Source organism: Hipposideros armiger, unplaced genomic scaffold (genome assembly GCF_001890085.2).
Source record: "Hipposideros armiger isolate ML-2016 unplaced genomic scaffold, ASM189008v1 scaffold_812, whole genome shotgun sequence".
NCBI classification, from domain to species: domain Eukaryota; kingdom Metazoa; phylum Chordata; class Mammalia; order Chiroptera; family Hipposideridae; genus Hipposideros; species Hipposideros armiger.
The window spans coordinates 152,963-177,896 of NW_017732162.1; the positions used below are offsets into that span (position 1 = coordinate 152,963).

At 45.6% G+C, this 24,934-nt stretch overlaps 1 protein-coding gene across 1 annotated transcript in view; it reads right to left on the reverse strand.

The window, feature by feature from the left end:
* Positions 1 to 24,934, reverse strand: part of PHACTR1 (phosphatase and actin regulator 1) — a 589,651-nt gene continuing 564,717 nt past the window's right edge. Inside the window, exons 12-16 of the mRNA XM_019628839.1 lie at positions 15,971 to 16,026; positions 11,048 to 11,109; positions 6,456 to 6,596; positions 4,272 to 4,348; positions 1 to 3,428 (exon numbers count right to left, since the gene is read on the reverse strand). Coding sequence (XP_019484384.1) covers positions 3,413 to 3,428; positions 4,272 to 4,348; positions 6,456 to 6,596; positions 11,048 to 11,109; positions 15,971 to 16,026 — 352 coding nt within the window. The 3' untranslated portion in view covers positions 1 to 3,412. The remainder of the gene's footprint in view (positions 3,429 to 4,271; positions 4,349 to 6,455; positions 6,597 to 11,047; positions 11,110 to 15,970; positions 16,027 to 24,934) is intronic.

The window sequence follows — 24,934 nt, forward strand, 5'->3', positions numbered from 1 at the left end:
TGATTTTTTTTTTAGACTTTTTTTTTTGGTTTGTTTTTAAAGAAACTGCATACATCATCAGAGACAAACAATAATTTAAATACCATGCAGTTTCTGTATGTACAAAACTTAGGCCATAGAGATCCAGTTTAATTTGTATTCTATTTACATTGTCTTCCTCATACAGCCGTCATCTGTTAAATTAGAACACGGGAGAGAGCTCCTATACAAAGACAAACTATGTACAGATACCCGGGAAGCAACTGGAAAAAGCAACCGGTTTGGGGAGTAACAGACAAATGGGAAGAAAAAGTCAGTTAAGGGTGACCTTCGCACACTGGCTGCGCACAGGAAGAGCCGGAAACTCCATTCATTGAAGCACACACCACAATTTTCATTCGGCAAATATAAATACACGTTCATAAGCACTATGAACAGAGTTCATAAGGAGAAACACTCAGGTTTTCACCACGTCTACTGTCACGTCGTTTGGTTTCTCTAATCTGACATAAAGGCTAAAGTTTTTAAAGTTTTCCAGAGCTTTGAGGGCCTTTGGGAGGAGCACAGCGATTTCAAAAGAGCACACAGGCCGATCGGGGGCAGTTTCTTCTGTCACAGATGCAGTGGGCAGGTCGGGGCAATGTCTCATTTTTGAGTGGGAAACACTTTGAGCTGAGAAATTTCACGTTTTTCCTTTCACGCTAATCCAAATGACAAAAGGCTCAATTGGGAATTTATACACACAAAATAAACCATTACTCGAACACTGCAACTTTTTCAGAAAAGGGACACGTAAACCAGCTAGCCCATCATTCATTCTCTCTCTCTCTCTGTTTCCCTAATGTCAAATTGTCATCTTGGAAAGTAATACACCTTCCAATTGTCATAACAATGTGGTAAAAAAGAAATTTGGATTTCTATAGACCTCGAGATTTCAAGAAAGGAAAGAGGCAGCAGAGGGGCCATCCTGTGGTCCACTGGGGTTACTGAGCCACTTATAATGGGCTTGAAACTGCCCACCTTCATGGTGGGTGAGCTTTCAGTGGCATGGAAGGTACACCCCTAACTCCTGCAAGTGACTTCTGGAGAAAGGTGCTCTGCAGGAAGAGAAGTGAAAAATGTGTACAATTTCTTCCATGCACAAAGTGGACTGCAATAATGGGGCACTTTGGGCAGAAAACCTGGACTGCTGGCTGGCTGCAGGGAAATAGATTTGGGCTTCATGTCCCCAGGAAATGTGAAAGGCCCAAGAACCAAGGCCAGCAGAGAAGCCACTGGTCCTGGTGGGAGGAGTCCAGGTCACGTAATGAGTTCTCTGAGGACTCGCTCCTGGACCAGGGGAAGGCCTGATCGTCCTGCCTGCGCACTGCAAGTTGCCCAAAGCACAGCTGCGAGTTAGAGGAAGCTCAGACTCAGCTCCCAGCAAGGCTGGCAGTTCTGCCTGGAACACGTGCTCGCCGTAGAGAAGTTCAATGGAAGAGCCCTACATCTTTCGTCATACCATTTGCACATTCAAACGTCAGTAAGCCTTTTGGGAAGACAGTGTTTACAGCCACACTAAAATCCTGACCACACTTTCCCTGAACAATACTTCTACCCATGGCAGTCACTATTCAGAGTCAACATTCAAAGAAAAAAGGATCTGGTGATGGTGTCCTCCTGGGGCTGGGCAGTGGCACTCACTCCAGGTGGTGCAAGGAAAGCACAGGACGGCTTTGCTATGGCTGGTGGGCACGGCCTAAAGAACTGCCCTGAGCTCCCCCACAATATGCACAGCTCCCGGGTTGATGCTGGCCGCAGGAGCCCTGAATGCCTGCAGAAGAGTAAATGGCCTCACCATTGGGTGTGTATCCCAAGAGTAACTTGCTTCCCACACAAGTCAGGGTGGGGACTGGGAAACCCTTTTTTTGGGATGGCCACGCTGGCATTTTTGTAAATCCTGGGCATGTGTGGTGGAGAGCGAACCATCACCTAGAAAGATTGTGGAAACTATAAGACCACTACAGAAGGCCCGGCAGAGCTCTGTGAAGGAGGACCCTACAAGCTCTGTCAGGAAAGAAAACAAAAGAGGCTGCAGTGGGCCTCATGAAGATAGTTGTTAGGATTTGGGACTTGTCCTTCCTGTCACTGTACATGCTACCCTCGGTGGCCCTCTTCCAACAGAGCACTGCTTTCCTGTGGTCCCAAGTGAGGAGGACAGTTAGCGATATATCCCCAGTCACCCTCACCAGCATCATGAGGGCAAGGAAAGGTTCTCTCTGGATAATGGGAGCAGGAAGTACAGCAAAGGCAGGCATGGCTGATGTTCGCACAATTCTGCCATATGCCAAACCCTGGGGATTTTCCTTAAAAACTCTTCAGTGCAAAGAAAGGACACGTGAAGGCCATCAAGTGGTTCTAGAGCCCTGGTCCCTCAGTGACTGGAAGGCCAGTCTTTCAGGACTGGTTTCTGGCCTGCGTGCATTGGTTCTATACTCAGAGGCCGCTGACTTCCAAGCCATCTGGTCACTGGCCCTGGGGCACGCAGAGCAAATAAAGACCATCAGCCAAGCAGAGTTTCTTAGCCCAGCCTTTATGCCCTCCATATGGTCCTTATGCTCATACGCATGCCACAGGCTACCTTAGCAATGGCTGTTTGTGTGCACAAGGTCACCTGTGACATTTGGCTTTTTAATACAATGGGTCAATTCATTTGAACTGAGCAGATGACAACTTTCCCCTTCTAAACCAGAGCTTCCTGGAAGGCAGCTCAGCTCAGGATGGGCACTCAGTGCCCGCCTTCCATGCCTGAGCATACACTCTTAGGACCAACAGTCAACCACAGACTCCCCCAAAGGGCTCTTCCTTTTAGTTCACTGCATGGAGGGTGGCTAGAGGGAGAGAAAGGACAGGGCAACTGAGAATAGGGCTCCTGCTCAGCAATGTCCTCCTGGAGGACCCCAGACCAGATGCCATGCCTGGAGCCAGTGTGCTTGGCCAACTCTAGAAGGCTAGATCATTTGCTTCGCACAGTAATTCCCAGACCAAACACACCTCCTCAGCTTTCTTGGAATTAGGTGACAGACACTTTCAAGGAAGAGGTCCACCGGAGCCTAAATGAATGTGGTGCCTGCAGGCCTGGCCGGAGAGGACCAGGGCTACTCCGAGTGCTGGAAAGTCTTCTGTCAGGCCCTGCCAGTGCTCTCGGTCCTGCTGGGACGGGGACAGCTTGGTGTCAGCGGTGGTGTCAGCACTCTGACCACGGAACGGCGACCATCGCATTTTTGCACATAGACTCCTGATTGTGTTTCCTTTTATTTTTCTTCTTCTTCTTTTTATAAAAGGCAGTTCAGAAGATTTACATTGTAATGGGGAAGTGAATAAATACCAGCACTTATGGTTCTGATAAATTTATGTTTTGAAGACAGCATAGCACTCAAGAGGAATTCGACTGTTAAGGTCGGTGAAACCTAGGAAAACAAATAATTAAATCAAGACAAGCAGCTGTCAAAGATGTCAGTTTCCACAGTCTAAGCTTCCCATCTTCAGAGCTCTTGTTTCTGACAGTGAGAGGGAGGTTTAAATCTCAGAGCAGAGGCACATCTCCACAGAACTACTCAAGTGCCCGAGGCCCGCTGAATTCACCTTTCGTTCCGGAATAGTTTGATCTGAGGCTCCTTGGGACCAAATCGGATAGCCCAGGTAGCCCTCAGCCTGGACTCGGCGATGAGATGGAGAACGCAATCTTGTGTCACCCAGTCTAGGCACCATTTCTCTCAATGTGCATCAAAGGAGAGTGTCCTAAAAACTGTCAACGGCTCTGTCACTGACTAGCCATGTGACCTTACATAAAGCCCCTTAAGTCTCTGCGTGCTTCAGTTTCCCCAACTATCATCACAAAAGACCGTCTGAGAGAATGACATGGAATCACAGAAGTGAACTCTCCTCAGAAGCACCATGTGGATTTGGTGTTTGGCCTCTGCTGACTCGCCATGATCTTTTCTCCTCAGCTTAAGCTGTCCTAAAAACCCACTTCGGGCTCCGTGGTGGTCTGGCACTTAGATCTTGGGTTTGAGTGAGTTAACATGTAGGCATTCAGAAGGCGGCTTTTAGCCTGGGCCTTTAGTGCCCCGTCCCCCAGTTTCAGCAACCACAGTGGCACCTGATGCGAACCTCTCTTTTATCTTCTCCCTCACTGTGCCCACCACACCACTTGTGATCCAGAAGCAGATAGAATAGTTGAGTTTGCAAGTTAAGTATTACAGTTGAGGAAAGAAAAAAGAAAACACAAAAAACCACAACTCAATACTAACCTTGTTAGATGTCTACTTAATTCATGAACTTCCATTTCAGTGCTTTTAAATTCATTGAGCTCCTTTCGAATGGCAGCCTGGAGTGAAGAGAAGCCCATGAATATATAGAGGGGACAGATGGGAAGTTGTTTACTTTTTATTTTATTTCTAACAATATATTTTTTTCTTTGACAAAGTCATACAAAATGGATTGTTTCATTGGGAGAAAAAAAAATCACCTGAGATATCCTTTAGTACCCACTAAGACTCCCCCTCCCCCTAAATCTAAGTCGCTAGTGAGCCCATATGGGCCATGGCCCGGAGTGTCCTTTTCTTCCTCCCTTCACAGGGCTGTTTCATTGAGGCATCGACAATGCATGTACACCTTCCTTACACTCCTGGGCTCCCGGGTATACATTTAAATGTCAGCCTCCCATCTTCCTTGAGTAAATGACCTAAACTCATCACAGGTACAGCAATGCCTCCTGAAGGATACTCCGAGATAAACCTGAATAACCTCATCCTTACAGCTCTGCCCACGCATGGGATATGGCTGCAGCCCACGGGGGAGGGCTGGGTAATCAGATTGCAAAGAGAGGCGAGCAGGGTCTGGAATAGAAGAATGCCTGGGGTTGGAAAACTACCCTCCCTTCTTTCCTCAGGGGCTGAAATTTTTAAACATGTGCCCTTTTGCAGAGCTCTTTCTAAGGCTGATATTTGCTTTGATGGGAATATCAAGGCACCGAGAGTTTGAGGATGGACAAGTGTTTAGGTGGGGTCAGTGTGGCTCCCTCAGGTAAGGAAAGCACATTCACGTTGACCTGCTGAGTTATAAGCTTCCGGAAGGCACCACCTCGTGTCTTCCATCCCCAGCAGCCTGGGCGGGACTGGATGGGCTCCCCTCTAACTGCTTCAGAACCTGAGCATGGGCCTGTGGAGATGTCCTGTACTTCCCTTTGACATTGGTGGATACCCTCATCCTCGTAAGCAAGCCCACTGCAGTGAAAGTGAGAACAAAAGAACAGGGCCAAGGCCCTCCTCTGTTGACATTTATGTACATGACACAACTGCCTTGGGGACTGGTTCTGTCGTGTGCATCTTGGGGCCATTCCTGGGCTCACTCGCCATGAATTCCTTCCTGTACAGGGAAGAAATGAGTGCTATGTTGAAGAGGAGGGCAGAGTTTTCCATACGTCAGGATCAGAGGGGTTGACCCACATGGGGGAGGCCATTTCCGGGAGGTCTCTGCCTCTGGCCATGTCAGTTTCCCCCATTGCAGCAGCTTCCCTGTGCTTCCCGGAGATTCCTGGATCCAGTCAGAGTCTGGGCTGTAGCTGATCTCCTCCTGTATTGCTTGTGAAGGAGCCACTGGCTCTGGGAACATGTGGGACAAGGGCAGAACTCTTTAGGAGAAGGTCCCGGTGTACTCCAGTTACCCCACTGTCTCTTGCACATTGGACATTGTCGTTATTTTAGACTAGTGTTAAAAAAGGCCCTTTGCCCTCCAGTCCTCATGGTGACTGGACTAGACTCACAAATGATTACCCAGCAGAGGTTCATTTTGATACATGGTCTAATGGACAGATAAGAATGACTAATCATTTGCATCTCTGCATTTCTCATGAAACAGAAATCTCAACTTCAGATTATTTTTACTCTTTCTGCTTTCCAAATCAATAAGGGTTTAGTGTAGCGAGGCATGTTTTGCTGTCCCTGTGATTTGTATCTGTTTCTCCCATTAGGTGACAAGCACTGCAAAACACAGCCACTCTGTCCCGTCGGTTTTGTGACTCCCCTGTTGGGTGCCGAGGATAGTATCATCTACACAGGTCTGTGATAAGCTTGGGGCCTCATGCTTTGAGCTGTTCTGTGCCCGCACAATTCTATTCTCTGGGCACAGCCTCACGCCGCCTTTCCACTTCCCGTAAAACAGGCATGATATTATGTGTCCTTCTTGCACCTTCTCCAGAGCAGTGAAGAATTAATTCAATGACCTCTGCAGGTTAACTGGAGCCCTGGGGAAAGGTGTTGAGGACATGGCCCTCTCACCCTGCCCAGCGGGCACAGAGTCTCCCATTTCTGAGATCGTGACCACAGTTTTGCTGTTGGGTTTTGATACAGGGTCCCAGGCAGCAAGAGAGGAATTCTGTATAGGGGCAAACCAAGGCGCAGGACCCGCCACCCTACTCTCAGCTCTCTGCTTACTTTGTCGGCAGCTGTGAGGCGGGTCCATGGCTTGTCGGCCCTGCGGTCATAGTCCTGAGCATCGGCCACCTCCACGTAGTCACTGAAGCGGATGAGGATCTTCCTTTCCCGAAGTTCTTCCACTGTGGGCCTTTGGCTGAGCTGCAGGAAGGGAGAGATGGACACGGTCAACCAGAGAGCTTTAGATCACTTGGTCCTTCTGTGAATTTATAGGTGTGGAAAATGAGGTCCCGAGAGACAAGTGATACATCACACCGGGAGGGAGGCGCAGGGCCTAGGCGGGGACCCAGGGCTCCGGACTCCCACACCGCGGACTTGTCTAGGGCTGTAAGAGAGAGGTTTTCATTCCTTAGCTACCTCTAGGCCTATCCAGGTGGACAGCTAGGCTGCTTCTTTCTTAATAACACTGCAATGTCTCGGTCTTTATAAGCAGCTGGTCTATTTGTGTGGTTGTGGATTTCCCCACATCTGTCCTACCTCTCCCATCGGCTGACCGGAATCTTGCACAAAGATTTTCTGTTATTTTGGATTTGTGAGTCCACATCCGTATGTCAAATTTAGTGCTGTCTGCAAGATGGGTTTGTAAAATCATTTAGTATATGTGTGTTTTAGACACAGAGAAGTGTATGTGCAAACTCTGGGATATGTAGGAATGGGAACTTGTAGATTTATGAGGTCAGGGGACACCTTGCGCGTCAAGAAGTTCAAATGAGAGGTCAGCCCGCAAATGCAGAGTCGGCCAAGTTTATGCCAACGGAGACTTGGGGTGGACCTGGGATGGGTCTGTGGTTAGGGAATGAAACAAGTAAAAGGAGAATTCCTATTTATTAAACCACCTCCCCGTGTCACCCACTAGTCCCCCTTTTTTGGTACCTTTACAGCGGAAGGCTGACATTTCTATTCTCCCTTCCTGTCACTAGGTTTATTTCTTCTGGAGCAACACAGTCGCTCTCTCTTTAGGATGCTATCAATTCATGTTTAACCGATATTATTTTCCTCCAAGTCCTAGAGTGTATTTAATTCTATTAATAGAAGATGTAGTCAGAATCTTACCACAAAGGCCTATAAAACACACACACAGAAGTGAATGAATCCATCCACCCTGGCTGTTTGACTCTATCATGCAGCTGTCATGCACCTTCGCTGGTGCCAGAATGCTCCAGCTTGCTGCCAACTGGATTACAAGGGGGAAGCATAATTAGATGACTGCCTGGTTCCTATTAAATAGGATTGTGAGGTGTTGCAAGGCTCTGGACAGGACCAAGGCAGCCTGCTTGCTCAACCTGCAAGGCAACCAACCCTGTTGGTTGGGGTGGGAAGATCTGGGGATCGGAGGCCTCTGGGGCTGTGGCATAGACCAACTTGCCTAGACTGCAAGCAGCTCTCCCTGAGAGGTTCTAGTCTGCCCTGAGGAAGTCTGGTTTTCCTGAGGCACGACATGATGGCGTCAGTGCTGCCCTGTCACAGGGAACGACAGGTCTCCCAGGCTCCACAGCTCGGGTGGCTGGAAACAAAATGGCCACCATCCTGACTCTAAAATGTGAGTGAAGGGAGCTTTGTACTGTCATTAAAATACATAAAGACATTTAATGCTTACCATCTTTACTCCCAGATAAAGGATTCCTACTCAAAATCCCCAGTTTGTGTTACTTAGGACTAGTGAGGTTTACCCCAGGGTGTTGTACAAAATGGTATTATTTTCTAAGTACGCCATGACAGGAGAAAGGTTCTTAAGTGTGGAATTTCTAGTTTATATTTCTGGATATAAATCATGACCTGGATTTTGCTAATAGCTTGTCAAGGGCAGAATCTGGAGTGAACAGAAAACGAAGTGTTAGCTCTGAAGGTCAGGGACTATTTTTCATGCCTGAATCCCATGGGAGCTTTCGACGCAAGCTCTCCAAGTCAAAAAGGCACAGTGCCCATGTGCTGAGGGAGGGAGTGAGGAGGGGACCAACTTCTGCTGGGAGAGGCTCAGGTGGTGTGTGGACCAACTAACCAATGGCCACTGGGACTCTCCACAAGAGTGTGGGCTTGTGTCCCTGGCCGTGTGGGGCTTGGGAGATACACCTTTAGCTCGTGACTGGTTGTAGCCATTGGGGCATGTGAGCCCAAGGTCCTTCCTCAGATGCTGAGGAAATGATCTTAGTGGCCGAAGTTGGTTTTCTGGGAATGATGGATTGGAAGAAGCGGTAGGGAACAGGGGTTGGTAGCACTATGTTTCGATCTGTGGCAGCAATAATAGAAATTGCAACCAAATACTCAACAAAAGAGTAACTAATTCAGACCCAAATACAATCTGACCCAAATGCATTTCTTCCTCCCTTCCTCCCTCCCTCCCTCTCTTCCTCCCCCTTCCTTCCTTCCTTCCTTCCTTCCTTCCTTCCTTCCTTCCTTCCTTCCTTCCTTCTTTCCTTCCTCCCATCATTCCTCACTTCTTCCTATCCATCTATCCATTTAGTTAGCTAGCATTTTTTTTGGAAGAGGGAGAGAGGGGTTTACTAAAAGACAAAACGTATAAGTTTTAGGTAAGTCTCAGTTTGGCTGAAGAAAACGGGTTTGCTGCTATTAGCATTAGCTACTGTGTTTTATTTTCCTTCCTAATCCATTACAATTAAATAGAACTGTATTGAGGAAATCCTCAGTCTGAGGGTACGTGACTGAAAAGAAGCCGCCATCACTGGCATCTGGTCTTGGTGTGATAAGGGCCCCAAGGGAAAAGAACTTGCCCAGAGCCAGGAGGGGTGTGGACACCCTACCTGCTAGCAGGTTCACATCTCTGTCAACAAAAAGAGATGTGAACGCTTCTTCCAGTCTTTCCCTTATAAACAGTGGGTCCTTCATCCCAGCTCATTATTTCTGTAATTCCCCAATCTAGTCTCCGGGGATGGAAATGCTGAAAGTACAAGGCAGTGTTCCTGGGAGGAGGAAGGAGAGGAAATCAGGAAGAGGGAGAGGCACTGATCTTGTTTTGGAGACCTGCAAAAATTATGTGCTATTTGGGGTATCTGTTCCTAGCGTTATCCACCCCAGTAGAGGTGGATGCAGAGGGAACCCTCCTCCCTTGTCCCCCTGCAAAATCATGAAGTTAGTCAAGTTTTTTATACAAAATCGTATACTCTTATTAGAAAGATAAGAATTAGATGGATGTTTAAGTGTTTTCCTATTACTAGTTCTTACCACGAACCTGAAACTTTAGGAGAATTTTCCGGTCCCAGCAATCAACGCCAATGAACTTTATGAAAGCTGGATTTAAAAAATTTTCTGAATGTCTAGACATTTCTGTATCAGAATTGAGCCTCATTTTGATGCCATAGTCATTTCAAGGTCACACTTAGAACCAGCATCTCCTCCATCCTTCTCACTGCTCAGTCTCAGGACAAGGGGTGTTTGGCATCCACAGACTGGGTGCTCATAAGGATGTAAAGAACCAGACCATGACTGGGGTGAGGGCACCTGGATGAAGTGAGGTCACAGATCTTGTTCTGGTCCCCACCAGGGCAATGTTGGCCTGTCATGAGCCTTTCATGCACTTGTTTATCCCACTCTTTTTCATTAAGATGGCATCTGGTTTGTCACCAGATATTTGGGATGCTTTAAGGGGGAGAAAGCATTGAGGAATGTAAGTCATCACTTTAATAATTGGTATGATATTTTAGGATCTCTGAATTTCTTCCTTTGCATAATATTTCTAGGGAGAAAAATCCATTAATATAGGCCTTTCAAAAATTAATTTTAATGGGTTTCTTAACTGTCTCTAAGATTTGAGAATCTTTCTCTTAAGATGGTCACTGTAGGAGGCTGATTAAAAACACTCTAGCCAGACAGAATATAATATTATATCTTGCGTGTCATCAATTAATTAAACTTGTCAACATCATCCAAGAATAGCCTCAAATAAGAGTTTATTATTAAAGAGGCCACTCATGGACAATTAAATTCATTTGTGTCTACACTGCATTGTTAAGCTATCAATTTCTGGGGTTAAAGATATATAAAAATTATAGCTTTATAGCTTTTATTTAAGTGCTTTTCAAACATCTTCAATAAATTTATCAGTACTTTTGGCATTTTCCTAATTCAGTAATCCAAATTGGATTTAGTATAATAAAGTCAAATAGTTCTTAGTTAATAGGCAAGCAACAGTATCAGGGGAGGCCAGGAAAATGCATACTTTCCCAAGGTCATAGCAAATAACCGTGTTATATTTGAAGTACTGATTTTGACAATGAACTTCCAATTGCTCAATGGGGCTATAGTGCATTTTAAAAAATAAACTATTCACTGTCTTTGAAAACGTAATGCGCCTGACATCAAGTTGCTTGGGTGCAGGTATGTGTCACAAAATGAAGCAACACAGAGTGTGTCTCCAGCCAAAAGGACAGAGGGTCATGAAGCAGCGTTGACCATGGTCCCCTGGAAAGGTCCTATGGAGTCAAGAGCGCTGCCAGCTCTGACAGGAAGGCTGTGGAACCATTATGTGGCTTTCCGAGGGCCAGGCGGCTGCGAGGCCACGGAGCCCAGCAGAGCACCCAGAGGAAGAGGGCGGCCCACCCTCTCCTGTCCCAGCTCTTGGTGGAGAACCTGCTCACCTTTCGGGTTAGCCTCCTCTTGATCTCCCTTTTCTCCTCTTGTTCCTCTTGTTCATTCCGAGCTGAAAGAAATATTTAAGATGCTTTTGATTTTTGTAAACAATGTCACGCACAGGTGCATCCTCTGAACCTCAAAGGTTCAGAACCTCCAGGCCAAGCACCTCAAAGTTTAAAAAGGGGAAGAGAAAGCTGTCCCCTACCCTGGCCATTCTGCTGCCTATGGGAACGCTTTCCAAACTGCCTGCATTGTTTCAAGTTGGTGGTGGACAGGCTGACCTTCGTTGTTTTTTGTTTTTTGTTTTTTTCTAAATGTCACAAGGGGTTTCAAGTCTCCAGGCAGGAGTGCTAGGAAGAAGTGTGGCTTACAAGGTAAGGATGTAGGTCCTAAAAGAATGTGGGTACTGTTAGCAGTGACATGGGCATTTGGGGAGAGGTGAGGCTCCCTTTTTTGGACAAGACTTGGGCCTCACTCAACTCTGCCTCAAGCCTCACAGGGGCTCATTGTGAGATGTGGCCCTCATATCTGGTGCCCTGTGGGAGTAGAACAGAAGGCCGGCCCCAAGGAGGTGCCTGCCACCTGTGCAGATACAAAATGAGGTACAGCTAACACCAAATGCAATGCTGGCTGCATGAAAAGGAATTTCAAAATGCTCACCTTTTGCAAGCCCTGATTCCATTAATTCTTTGACTCTTCCAAGAAGTCCCCAGAGCAAGTGTGAAGCCAGGGTGTGGAATACAATTGCCTGCATTTAGACTTTTAAGGACATTTTCAGTTTAATATGTGGGGTCTTCTCAGCAGATGTTTACAGAGCCACAGGTAAGAGAGTCTGGGAGAGGGAACAGAGAACTGGAGGGCTTATTTCTCCTTTTAAGCTAACTGAATGACCTTGGGTACATCAATTTCCTTCACGGCCTTGGAATGGAAGTGTAGTTATAAGCAGAATATTGTCCAGCTTGAAGAAAATCATGAAAGTCAACCTGTGTCAAAGAAGGTCTCTGATTCTCACCCACTGAACTGAGAAGCAGGCATTTGCTTCAAGCTGATTTTGGCACAGGACACAGGAGGAGTGCCCTGGGTACTTGCTCTCTCATTTTGAAATCACTGGTGTTAAATTATGTTTCAATAACTAAATAGATTGTATCAGTACACACCGGCGAATCAGTTGTCTCAGTATAGGACAGATCTTTAAATGTGGGAAGCCCCTGTGCATAGAAGTGGGGTCCCACCCTGCCCCTCCTTGTCCCTGACAGCAGCAACCACAACCACAGCCAAGGCACACGGAAGGTGGCAACACCTCCCACTAGAAGGAAGGATGGCAGTTCAGAGCAGACATCAGGCACTTGCACGACACCCGCAGGGGCATGACTGGGCTGCCTGTGGGATGGGGATCTTGACCAGCGGTAGCACCAGAAACATACACAGCCTGCCGAGGGCCGAGGTCACCAGAGGTCTCCACTGTGCTTGCCCCACAGTGCCCCCTGACTGCCCATACTGAAGTGTTTTCTTTTGGATTGAAAGATCCTCTAGCACTCCTAGAGTTCCCTTTAAAAATGCAAATTTCTTTTGGATAAAAACCCATGAAACTCGTCCACCTTTAATATCTTAGTATGAACTAATCTATTAGAGATAAGCTGGGAAGCCGACAGCAAGACTCAGAGGAAGGGAGACCCCAGACAGCTACATTTGCAGGTGGGAGGGAGGGAAGGAAAAGTCTAGTATGAATGGTGGGTACTCAGGAGGCAGCACCAGGCACTTGGTTAAAATGTACAAACTCATAGAATATTAGGGCCACGAGGGCCCGAGAGACCACCGGTCTACCACTCTTAGTTTGTAAATGAGGATGTGAAAGTCCAGGGGAGTTCAATGGCTGGTCACACGCTACACGGCTAATTAGTTAGACAAACAGTCCAGCTCTGTTTTCTCTCCTCCCCATCACATTTTGCTTGGGGCCAGCCCTCTTCCTTATTACACGTTACTGGCCTCAGACTCCAGTCAGGGCTTCCTCACGCTACAGGCCCCTTTCCAAGCTGCGAATGTTGGCATTCTGTGACAGAACCTGGGGCTGCCTTCTCCTGTGTGCTTTTCTGAGGTCCCCCTCAAGGGCATGACCGCAAGAATTTAGGGAATCTATACCTTTAATTCAAAGCCCAGGGTCACGTTTTCTGAGGCCAAGGGTATACCAAAGGCAACCCCATTAAGCAACTGGGAAGAGAGGCCAGGAAAGGGCCATGATGTCATCACCTGCTGCCACCATCAGAGTGTGCTGATTATGTGCTCAGACGTGCACAGTGTCTCATTGGCTGCTGAACAAAGCAAGCATTGCCTATAGGGCTGGGCAGGGCGGGGCTGGAAGTCAGACGTGGACTCAAGCTTTACTGCAGAGCCATGATATCTGTGTACCTTCTCTAGCACCCTCAGAGAGATAGTTCCTCAAATGATTGAAAGCTCAGAAAATAAGTTTTAGAACAATTTGTCCAAGGGTCTTTTCTTATTTCACTGAAAGTTTCTTTTTTCACAATCAGAATAGATTGAAAAAAAAGAAAAACATTTAGGAAAACAAATTTCTTGTTTCACAATCAGAATCGATTGAAAAGAAAAAAAAGAAAGAAAGAAAGATAAAGATATTTAGGAAAACAAAGTCCCAGAATGCAGGGGGGAAAATAAGAACCAATGGCCAAAATAAGTTTATTTCTGAGAAGGTTTGGAACTGTGACATGATCAAGCTGTTTGAATTTGGTCAAGTAGTTCTTTAGTTTGCAGCTATTTGAAGAGGACAAGAAGAGGAAATAAAATAGAAGGGAGTATGGGGACAATCTTTTAAGCTGCTTTGGTCCCTTGAATTTAAGCCCCCCAGGCTTACTTGATATATGTAACTACCTCTAAGATTTGAGTATCTTTCTGGATGGCAATGAAAACCCAAACGTAAGGCACCAGCCCGTAATTTCCCAGTGATCTGGGTCAGCGAGAGGTGGGAACCCGTGCCTTCAGGAAGCCAGAGGTAAGCTGGGGATTTGACCCCCTCTCTCTCCAAAACCCTTGCCTTTGATGACAGAAGCACTATTTTCCGAAACCTGAACAATCCCCCACTTCTTAGCTTCTTTCAGTATAAGAGTCAGGTCGGAGGTGACAAGTACAGTCTGGCCCCATCACTCAATGGTACAGAGATTCCCTCAGAAGACAACAGGTCCATGTTGGGCCTGTGTGTGGGGGCAACGCAGCAGAGGAAGGAGGGAGCATGCTTACCTGATTTGTGACTTTAGAAATAAATGAACACCTTTCTCTCCTACAATGGAGAGTTTATAATAGATCAAGTATCAGGTTGGGGCAAAAAAGGAGACCTCACAAGGTCAAGTGCTTTCTTGACCATGGAAATTACTTGAAAAAGTTCTAACTCTGTTTTATAGCATATTAAGCTTAGAAACTTTAATGGGCATCCCTTGGTTCAAAAAATATACATACACATAAATTCTTAGAGACCTAGGAAATATGTGAGGTGCACTCTAGACTGAGGAAGGCCAATCCTGAAAAGAACACCCGAGGGCCGGCCGAGTGGCTCAGTTGGTTAAGAGCTTGCTCTAGAGTGCAAGCTCTGAGCAACAGCGGTTTGAGTCCCAACCCGAGCTGAGCTGCCAACAGGTGGCAGGATGGCTCAGCTAAAAAAAAATAAAAATAAATAAAAATAACACCCGAGAGGTGGGGAAGTGGCAACTGGCCTGGCGCCGGGAGGCAGGGTGCTGGTGAGGCAAACATCACGCCAGTGGGTGCTCTAGAGGGGCTGCCCACTGACACACCTCCTGGGGGAAATTCAACAGCTCACCCTCAGTAAACTATTTCATGCTGTCCAGGTCACAAGACCACAACGAATTGGGGTAGCAAAGTAAAATCAACAACATTTTAGTTTGGTCTAAGTGGAAATACCCACACACACAGACTGCGGTTTCACGTGATTAAGATGAGTGTGAGCACACAGCATAGCACAGTGTTTCTATGAAATTCTGCATAACATGTTATTTCTCTTTTCTGGGGAGAAACTAGAAGGGGATGTGTGTGTGGGAAGAAAGGTTGTGAATTAAACTAAAAATATTATTTGTTGACCAATTTGAGGAAAGTTGGTGAGAGTGGTAGTAATGATCAAGCAGAATGGTAGGAGTTTTAGTTTTAGATTATTTAATACTTCCCACCAAATTGAGGCATACTGATGTCTGTGAGATGCTTGGTTTCCTTTAGTATTATATCTATATATATTTTTAAGCACCAAGTGGATTCTCTGTACATATTCAAATATCTTTGTATCCTAAATCAAACAAGGGACTCGTTTATATTTTCTTTCCACAGCCACAGTGACAGCAAGTTTTTTCTGAATGAGAGCATTAGGCAAGGACGCCATCGGCCAGCTGTGGGGGTCCTGAGAGATGAACACATTTTCCCTTGGAAATGCTTTCTTAGATTTTAAAGTTAGTGTCCAAAGGAAGGGAGTGGGATTTGATCAACGGCAGCCAGCTGCAATGGAAAGTCACATTTCTAGTCCCACCTTTCAAATGGCTATTTGCCTGATTTCAGTCACTAAGGAATTTGCAGTTTTTAAGTCAATTTTGATTTAAGGGTCACCCTAGCTCTCCTTAAAATCATTGAATAGCAAGTTCTCTCACAATCAATTTTCAGCGTCTCTCTGACTTTACAGCCCGCCGTAAAAGGTGGTTATGGCAGCCTATGAGCTTATAATGAGCCAAAAAGATCAGAAATTTGCCTCCTAGTGGGGAGGTTGTCTTGGATGTTCTAACGCAGAAGGATGAAGCCTCAGCCATCAGACACATTCCCCATCATTCCCCACAGGCACAAGGGACAAACCTTGTGGCCTACAATTAAAGCATAACTGAAGTCACCACGAAACATCAGGAATTGCCACGGGCTTAGTCACTTACGTTTCAAAATGTTCCTCTGCTCCAATTCCTCTGCAGTCGGCCTCTGGCTCAGCCGCCTACGGAAAAAATCCAGGAAAAGTTTTTGGACCATATCATATCCTCCTCGGGTCATTAATCTCCCCGGCCCTCGTAGATACAGGAGACAGAGCCAGTGGCTGAAGTTCTTGTTCCATCCTGGGCTCTGAAAGACTGACTTTCACCACCAACGCCTCCTCAGTTCCTCAATTTCAAGCCCTGGAAAGGCGCCACACGTCATGTCACGCTGAGCTGACCCTCCTCCTTCCTCCCTTCATCGGCCCCTCCCCAGCCCTGTTCCTCTGGTGCCTCCAGGCAAAGACACTGTTCTCTTCACAGAAGTCCCTTTCTTTCCTCGTGGCCTCCTAACTTTGGGACCTTGCCTCTGCCTTTGTCTCCCAACCCTGAGACTAGAGCTTGCTTCTTGCCATGTTTGTGTAGACCCAGTTGGAATATAAAGAGTCCTATGGCCCCAGGGCGATGCAAGAGAGCGAGTCTCATCTGCAAAGAACAATAGCTGTTCTTCTTGTCCCCACCCATCACCACCCAGCCTTATTAGACATGGAATGACAAATGAACAGGAGCAGAGTGACACTCCTGTTATCCAGTGTGTAATTTAGCCATAATAAGTGAAGCACAGCACGGGCATGAATTTGCTATGATGCAACAGAGGCCGTTGGGGGTTGGGACAGACATGGGTGGACACCGCATTGTGATAAAAGTCGCCAGAGAATGGGAAGGGCACCAAAGAGAACTACATGCTTGTATGCAGGCACAAAGTTCCAGGAATGGTCAACACTAACATGGTGGACCTCAGCATTCACAGAGGTGTTTGTACTTTTGAAGTTCTTGAAAATTCTGTAACAACTGTGCAATTATTCAGCATTTTGCTTCACCCATTGGGATGAGGTGTGTGAGAGATGAGAAAATTATGGAAGGAGTTTGTGGCTCTTAGAAGTCCCTCACTGGGGCATATGGAGTAAAAAGGACCGTTCTCCTTGTAGTAGAGGTTCTAGTACCTCCCCAAATATTGGCAACTAGTGTCTCTAGTTGTAAGATCTTTACATCATGGAATCTAAAGAGAGACAGAGTGAAAACATGAAGTCCATGCAGTCACCAAGCGTAAATATTTTAAATTCAAGGCTTATTGTCACTTGTAGTTCTCTTTATTGCGCTGGGCCAGAAAACAATTGATTTTGTGATACCTCAACATCATTTGTAGACAGCTAGGAATGGGCTTCAATGCCAGAGAAAATTTTTGGTCAGATGCCTAAATTCTATAGCACCCTGGAAACTGCTGGAAATTGTATTCTAAAGTGTTTTAAGTTTATAAGACTATTTTTACATTCATTACTCATTTTTTTCCTCTCCAAAGATCCCTTTAAGGCATTATTTATCCCCATTGATAGATAAGGGTCAGCTGGGTACTTGGAAATTCTCAATATCGAAAGTTCTAAATTTGGACCCAGCAGTCTTGAAGTCCTTTCCAAACTAGCATTCTCACACTGCAGGAAGAAACTTGAGATCACGCAACGGAGCAAACTGGTGTTATAGGTCTGGAATGCAGCCACTGACTCCACTTAGAACGAGCTTTTTAGAGATTCTGTCTCACCTTTCAATTTAGGTTCCCCAGGAAAACTTGTTTCTTTCATGGGGATGCACAGCTACCTTGATGGGACCATTTGGTAAAACCCAGGCATCCGACGAAGCTAGGGTTTTGGGGGCAGTGTGTTTCGAACAAGCCCTCCAGAGTCAAGGTGGAGCTTGCATCTGGGAAGTTGGGCCAATGCTTTGGTCTTATGCTCAAAAGTATCTGTAGAACATTCCATTTTCAAATGCGTTGCCTGGTTCTGTGCTGGCTATTCGTTTCTGTTTTTTTTATAGGTCACGTTTGGAGGGGACAAAACAGTGAGTGACTCAACTATAAGCAGAGAATATTCTGTTATGAAACAGGAAGCCTTTTAGTCAAACACACATGATTTCTAATGAGGTTCTTTATGCTTCATTTCTCTTGAAAGGGTTTGAGAACCTCAAGGCTAATTATAGCTATAAAATGTAGCTAAGCCCTCCCAAAGGACGTGTGCTATAATCAGTTGTTTTGACTTTAAAAATGAGATTTGGTAAAAATGATATTGTGGCGTTGTAATGACAAAGCACTAAACAACTCAGGAGTTAGGGGGGTCTGGGTTCTAGCTCTGGCTCTACTCTGAAACTACTTTCCTTGCACAAGTGTTTTTTTTTTTTTTTTGAGGGGGGTGGCCTATGTTTTTTTTCCCTGCAAATAATAAATAGTAATTTAATAAGCTAATGCTGATTTAATGCTTATAATGTGCAGGCATGGTTCTAAGAACTGTATGTGAGTTAATTCATTTAATATTCATAGAAGGCTTTTGCAGTAGTATGTATTGGGTTGTCGGAAAAGTCATGATGTATTTTTTCTACGTTTTTCATTGCAAAAATACGTCATGACTTTTCCGACAACCCAATATTAACACCATTTCCATTGTACAAATGGGAAAACTGAGGCAAAGTTGCATACCTTGCCACAGGTGACACAGCTAGCATGTGACAGAGCCAGGACTTAACCCCAGGTATTCTGTCTCTATAGTCTGAATACTCTTAACCAGTGTATTAGCTTCCTATTGCTGCTGTGACAAATTAGCACAAATTTAGTGGCTTAAAACAACACACATTTATTATCTTACAGTTCTGGTGGTCAGAAGTCCCAAATGAATTTCATTAGGCTAAAATCAAGATGTTAACAGGAGTGTGTTCCTTCTGGAAGAAGGGGAGAATCTGTTACCTATACTTTTTTCATCTTCTAGAGCAGCGGTTCTCAACCTTCCTAATGCCGCGGCCCCTTAATACAGTTCCTCATGTTGTGGTGACCCCCAACCATAAAATGATTTTTGTTGCTACTCTATAACTGTAATTTTGCTACTGTTATGACTCGTAATGTAAGTATCTTTTTGTTTTCTGATGGTCTTAGGCGACCCCTGTGAAAGGGTCATTCGACCCCCAAAGGGGTCGCGACCCACAGGTTGAGAACCGCTGTTCTAGAGGCTGCCTGCATTCCTTGTGCCTCTTCTGAAACAGCAGGGTAGCACCTGCCAATCTCTTTCTCTCTGACTTTGACTGTCTTGCCTCCTCTTATAAGGACTCTGTGATTACATTGGGCCCATCCAGACAATCCAGAATAATTTCAGCCCCAAATCCTTAACTTAATAACAGCTGTTCTCAACCCACTACAGCAAAAGTCCCTTCTGCCATGAAAGGTTACACGTTACAGGTTTGGGGATGAGGGCATCAGTGTCTTTTTGAGGGCTGCTATTCTGTCTACCATAACCATAAGACCATACTAGTCGGAAGGTGCAAACTGATGTCTGTTAGGCTATGTTTGACTCTACAAGTTCTCCTTGGCATGCTCTGAAGAGATCACATTGTTGTAGAGAATAGATTGTGGGCATGCAAGAGGCAGTTTGAGTAGAGGCCTTAGAAGGCTACTGACCACCAGGTAGAGGATGATGGATACTTGGGCTAGGTTATGATGGTAGGCATGCAAGTTCTTAGGAAGTCAAGCTGACAGACCATGGAGACATAGCGCATATTAACAGGGTGGGAAGAAGAAGGTATATAGGATACCTCTTAGGTTTCATAACTTATACAACACGATGGATAGTAGTGCCATTCATTGAGATGAGGAACACGGGAACCAGGGCACTTTGGGGGAGAACAAGGGAAGGGCACATGGGAACCATGAGTTTGAGTTTGGATCTGTCGAGTTGTATGCCTGTGCAACGTCCAAGGAGAGATGTCAGGTAGGCAGCTGTTTAACTGAGCTCAGTGGAAAGAAGTCTAGGCCAATGTGTGACTAGTCTGCAACAGCGATAATATTTGAAGCCAAGACTATGGAGACAGCATAGAGTGAGAAGAGGATGGGGCTTAGGACGGAGCCTTAAGGAATTCCAATATTTAATGCCAGGGTAAGGAAAATGAACTTGTCAGGGAGTTAGAGGAGGGGCAGTGCATGGAGATAGGATACAAACTAGAAGGTCACATCGTGGAAGCAAAGTGAGAAGATAGGCATGGTCAACACAGTGCTGAGGTCAGCTAAGGACTGAAAAAATGTCCGCTGGGCTTAGCATCGGGTAGGTTATTAACAACCTCTCCTAGAGCTCTTTCCGGGGTGGTGGGGACAGAAGCCAGGCCGGAGTGGGTGGAGAACAGAGGTGAGAAAATGGACATAACAAGTAGGCAGGACTCTTCCATGAAGACTGGCTTTGAAGGGGACCAGAGAGTTGGAGTTGAAGGAGGCTCTAGCGAGGTTTTTATTTTCAAAAGGGAGAAAACTGAACATGTTTAATGGAAAGAATCCAGATTAAGTGGTGGTTGTTGGCAGTGAGAAACTAAATATATAAGGAGGGAGAAAGCTCAACTGATAATGCAGGAGTCCTGAGGAGGCAGGGGGAGTTGGGCTCCAAGGGACAGAGAAGAGCTTACCTTTCACACGGAGAAGGGAGAGCTCTTGCACGTGACAGGAGGAAGCGGGATAGAGGGCATCATATGCAGGTTTATATGTTTGGGTATTGGAATTAACAAGAGAGTTGTTCCCAACTGGTGGCTTTTACTTGCTCTTTCAAGTTGGACTACAATAAAGATGACCTATATTAGTTTAAAATATAAACTTTCCTTGAGGGATGTGTCTTTGAACAGAGCCAAAGTTACAAACCAGAGAGACAAAGCTCTAGCTTCAGAATTCTAATCATCAGAATCTTAGGGGAGCGCCCGGGGCAGCCTGCCATCTTCCCTAAGTAAAGCAGCCATCTGCTTGGTTCCTTTTAAGACCTACCTTGTGCAGAAGTCTTGGTTAATATTAAGCTGAAGAGCAGAGCGTAATCACTGTATTAACGAAGTGGTTAACTTTATAATCCCAAGGAGCCGAGAGCTCCAAGAATAGAAGTAGGATGCCTTCTGAATGTACTGTATCTCTTACACCACCTTGCTAATAGATTTAAGTACCGTATTTCCCCATATATAAGATGCTCCCATGTATAAGACGCACTTTAATTTGGAGGCCCAAAATTTGAAAAAAATGTATTACATAAAGTTATTGAACTCAAGTTTTATTCATCATAAAATTCATACAACTCCTCATCACTTGTGGGAAATGCAAGTAAAAAAATCTACAACCACTGTATAAGACGCACTCAGGTTTTAGATGCCAAGTTTTTCAAAAAAGGGTGTGTTTTATACATGGGGAAATATGGTAATTATATCTGATTTAGACTAACATTACATAAAAAAATATTTTTCCTGACTATATATTTAGACATGACCATTTATATGCTAGGTGGCAAGGGGAACTTTTTTGGTAAGCATTTATATAAAATGAATTATCCAAAAGTAAACATTTAATGACCTTTTGAGTGATTTATTTAAAAAGCTTTGCTATTAAATATGTGACCCTGGTTTATAAGATACCTCTGAGGAGCAAAATTGTTTCTATGGATCAGATGATTTCTGCTTTACCGTGGACCACAGCTAAATGATTTCCATTTACTGTGAACTGAAAAATCACCGAGTTCCCATTTAAATGCCACATGGCATCAATAGCTCTGTATAAGCCTTCTAGTTTCTTTCAGCCTTTGAGAATGGATCTCGCTTTTTATGAGTCTTAACAGCTCTTATCTATACCAGTGATGATAAACAAGCAAGCAAACTTAACTTTGTTTTTTTGTAAAACAAATGCCGAAACAAATAGCACTTCACTTTTGGCCTTGGAAAAAGAATGCTAAGCAATGTAGTGGCAAGATACTTTCAATATATGCAGAACAGGGAGTGCTGTCTTTGTGCATTACAGCATCTCCCCAGAGAAGTGACAAACCCTTGTAGGTTTTGCTGGTCTGACTCCACAAGATGCCTGCTGCTGCACAGCACTAATGAGCCTTCTGCAGGCTTCAGAACAAGGTCACAGCTTTCCTTAGCCTTTACAACTCCTTATTGTTTGGAGGGCCCCAATTTTAAAGTTTGGATCTCTGAAGCTAGATCTGCATTTCAGAAAATGGAAAAAGCAGAATTAACTTGGGTTTTTTTGCTTCTCAGGCCCAGAGGGAGGTACCTAACTGCCTTTTCAGACAGATGGAAAGAGAAATGCAAAGGTACTCGGGGAGAATGATAGAGTACAAGGTCTTCCCTCTTAAGGCAGGAGGGGTCAGGGGTTTTCCAACAGATGCCCTAGATGGGAAATGCAAGAGGACACAGGCCTGGGAGAAGCACTGAGTTCTGCCCCCTCCTCCTCCCACAGAATCTTTCCTGAGAAACTGTCAATTCCAGGAGGGCTGGAGATTTCTGTCGTCCTTGGTCATCACTACATCTCCAGGTCCTAGGAGACCACGGAGAACATAATAGGTGCTCATTTAGTAATTATTTAACCCAGATCCTACTGGTTTTGATGCCATACATGCTCCTTGGATAATTTCACAAACAAGCATGACTGCAGTTAGCATCTAGACACCGATAAGTACAAAATCTCTACCTCCAGTCATATTTTTGAGTTCTACATCATCTTTTCAACTGCCGCCTTATATTCCTATAGGCTGTCAGACTTAAAGGGTCCCAAATGAATGAATACATCTTCTTCCCCTCCTGTCCACATAGGTTTGGCTCCTACCCCCAGCGAATTGCCTAAGCCAGGAAACCAGGAACCATCTTCTCTGTACTCCTACCTCGACAGCCAATCAACCACCAAGTCCAGGCCATTTCTCACTCTATCTCACTACTGCCCCCTGGGGAAAGCAGGCTACAGCATCTCTCCTGGCTGTTGCTAGCCTGTCCCACTCCGGCCTGACTCTACTCTAGACAGAATGGTCTATTCTAAGGGTCAAATCTAATCATCCACTCCCTGCTTGAAAACTATGCGTGCGTTCCCAGTGCCTGCAGGAGGGAGTCAAAAGACCCAATGTCTTATAAGAGTCTTCACGATTTGGCTGCTTGCCAAGAATTTTCCCCATCCTGTCCTTTAGACACAAGGCTCTCCTCTTGGTTCCTTTCAGATTTGCATACTCTTTCTTATATCGAAATATTCTTTCCCTTCCTTTTTGTCTGGCTAACATGATAGTCCCCATTGCAGCTTAAACCTAAACTATCACTTCCTGTGCTCACTAACCTTTTGGTTGAGGTGCCTCTACAGAGTGTGGCGGTCATCCTGTGTCCCCCGTGTCCTGGTGTACTTGTTATACTTCCTGTTGTTGTCCATCTTGTCTGGACCTCAGGGCTGATGCTCTGGAAGGCGGGGCCACATGTACCCCATTTGGCACCCGGGTTGCTTCACAGGTACATGACCTGTGCAGTTGCACAGGCCCCTGCTTAGAAGGACCCCTTGCTTGGGGTTTCATGCTCTCCTCTCATTTTGAAATTTTCAATAGTTTTTGAACAAGGAACCCCTCATTTGCTCACCATGGCATCTGCAGTGCTTGGCACAATCTGGTAAGTGCAGATATTTAATGTTTGTGAAGTGATTAAATGAATGCAGTCCCATGACTACCCTGGTCCCTAACCTTTTCCTCCCTTCTAGTTCTTTTCTTAGGACAAACAAAGGTGTTCTTCACTAGAAATAAGACAAAACAAAACAAAACCATCCTCTCTACCCCTCTCTTTCCACAGTGAATCGCGTCTTCTGCCTGCTCTTGGCGGCCAGACCTTTCAAAAAGGCCCATTGCAACTCGGCTTCTGTCCACACCACTCTATTGCACTGGCTCCCAACTGGGAATAATTTTGCCCCCCCCCCTCAGGTACATTTGGCAACATCTGGGGACATTTTTGGTTGTCACGATTGTGGAGGATGCTACTGGCATCTAGTGGGTTAGAGGCCAGTGATGCTGCTAAGCATCCTACACTGCACAGCACAGTCCTCACAACAAAGAATTATCAGCCCAAGGGGTCAACAGTGTTGAGGCTGAGAAACCTGGCTCTACTGAATCAGTTCTTGTCAAGGTCACTGAAGATTTAGTTGCCAGATCCAGTGGCTTCTGTAGAGCTCTCACTGTACTGGACCTTTCTCTGTCATATGACACCTTTGACGAATAGCCACTTCTTGAACCATTTTCTTCCCTAGGTTTTCAGGGGTCTCATATATTTTTCTACCTCTTTAGTTCCTGCTCACCAGGAGGAGTCATGCATGATGAGAGGCCCCAGCTGCCCTTCCTTTCAGGGCAGTACTACCTACACTGGCTTCAGGGACAGTACTACCATGTTTCCCTGAAAATACGACCTAACTGGCAAATAAGCCCCAGCATGATTTTTCAGGATGCTCGTAATATAAGCCCTACCCCAAACATAAGCCCCAGTTAAGATCGTCAGCCAGGCATGACTATTTGAATAACTGTAGATTTTTGTATATGAATAAATGAATAAATATAGACTGTTGGAGCAAAAATTAATATAAGACCCAGTCTTACTTTTGGGGAAACACGGTATGCATGCCAGTGACCAGTGTCACTGTTTCACAGGTGTAAGATGCAGTATGAGCTGGCGTTCCTCAGTAAGCCTTTTCATCTCTAGGCAGTGGAGCAAAGGCACTCTTCTAATGGCCAGTCTCTGTCAGATTTCCTAGAATTTTGCTGCTGAGAAGAGGCAGAAGAGGGGGAGGGGAAGGGAAGGCCACAAACTGGTTGTTTCACTCCTTTGCCAGCAGCCTTCAGAAACTCGATATTGCACTAAGAATAAAGTTCAGGGCCGGCCGAGTGGCGCGATGGTTAGGAACTGGCTTGGGATGCCAGAGGACCCTGGTTCGGATCCCACATATGAGGGCCAGTGACACTGCCCTCTGCGGCTAAGATGCTGAACAGCAGCTCGACCTGGAGCTGGGCTGCTGTGGGTCGCCGGCGATGGCGTAGGCTGCAGCCCCTGCTGCAGTGGGTTGCCATGGGCTACTGTGTGTAGCCAGCAGCC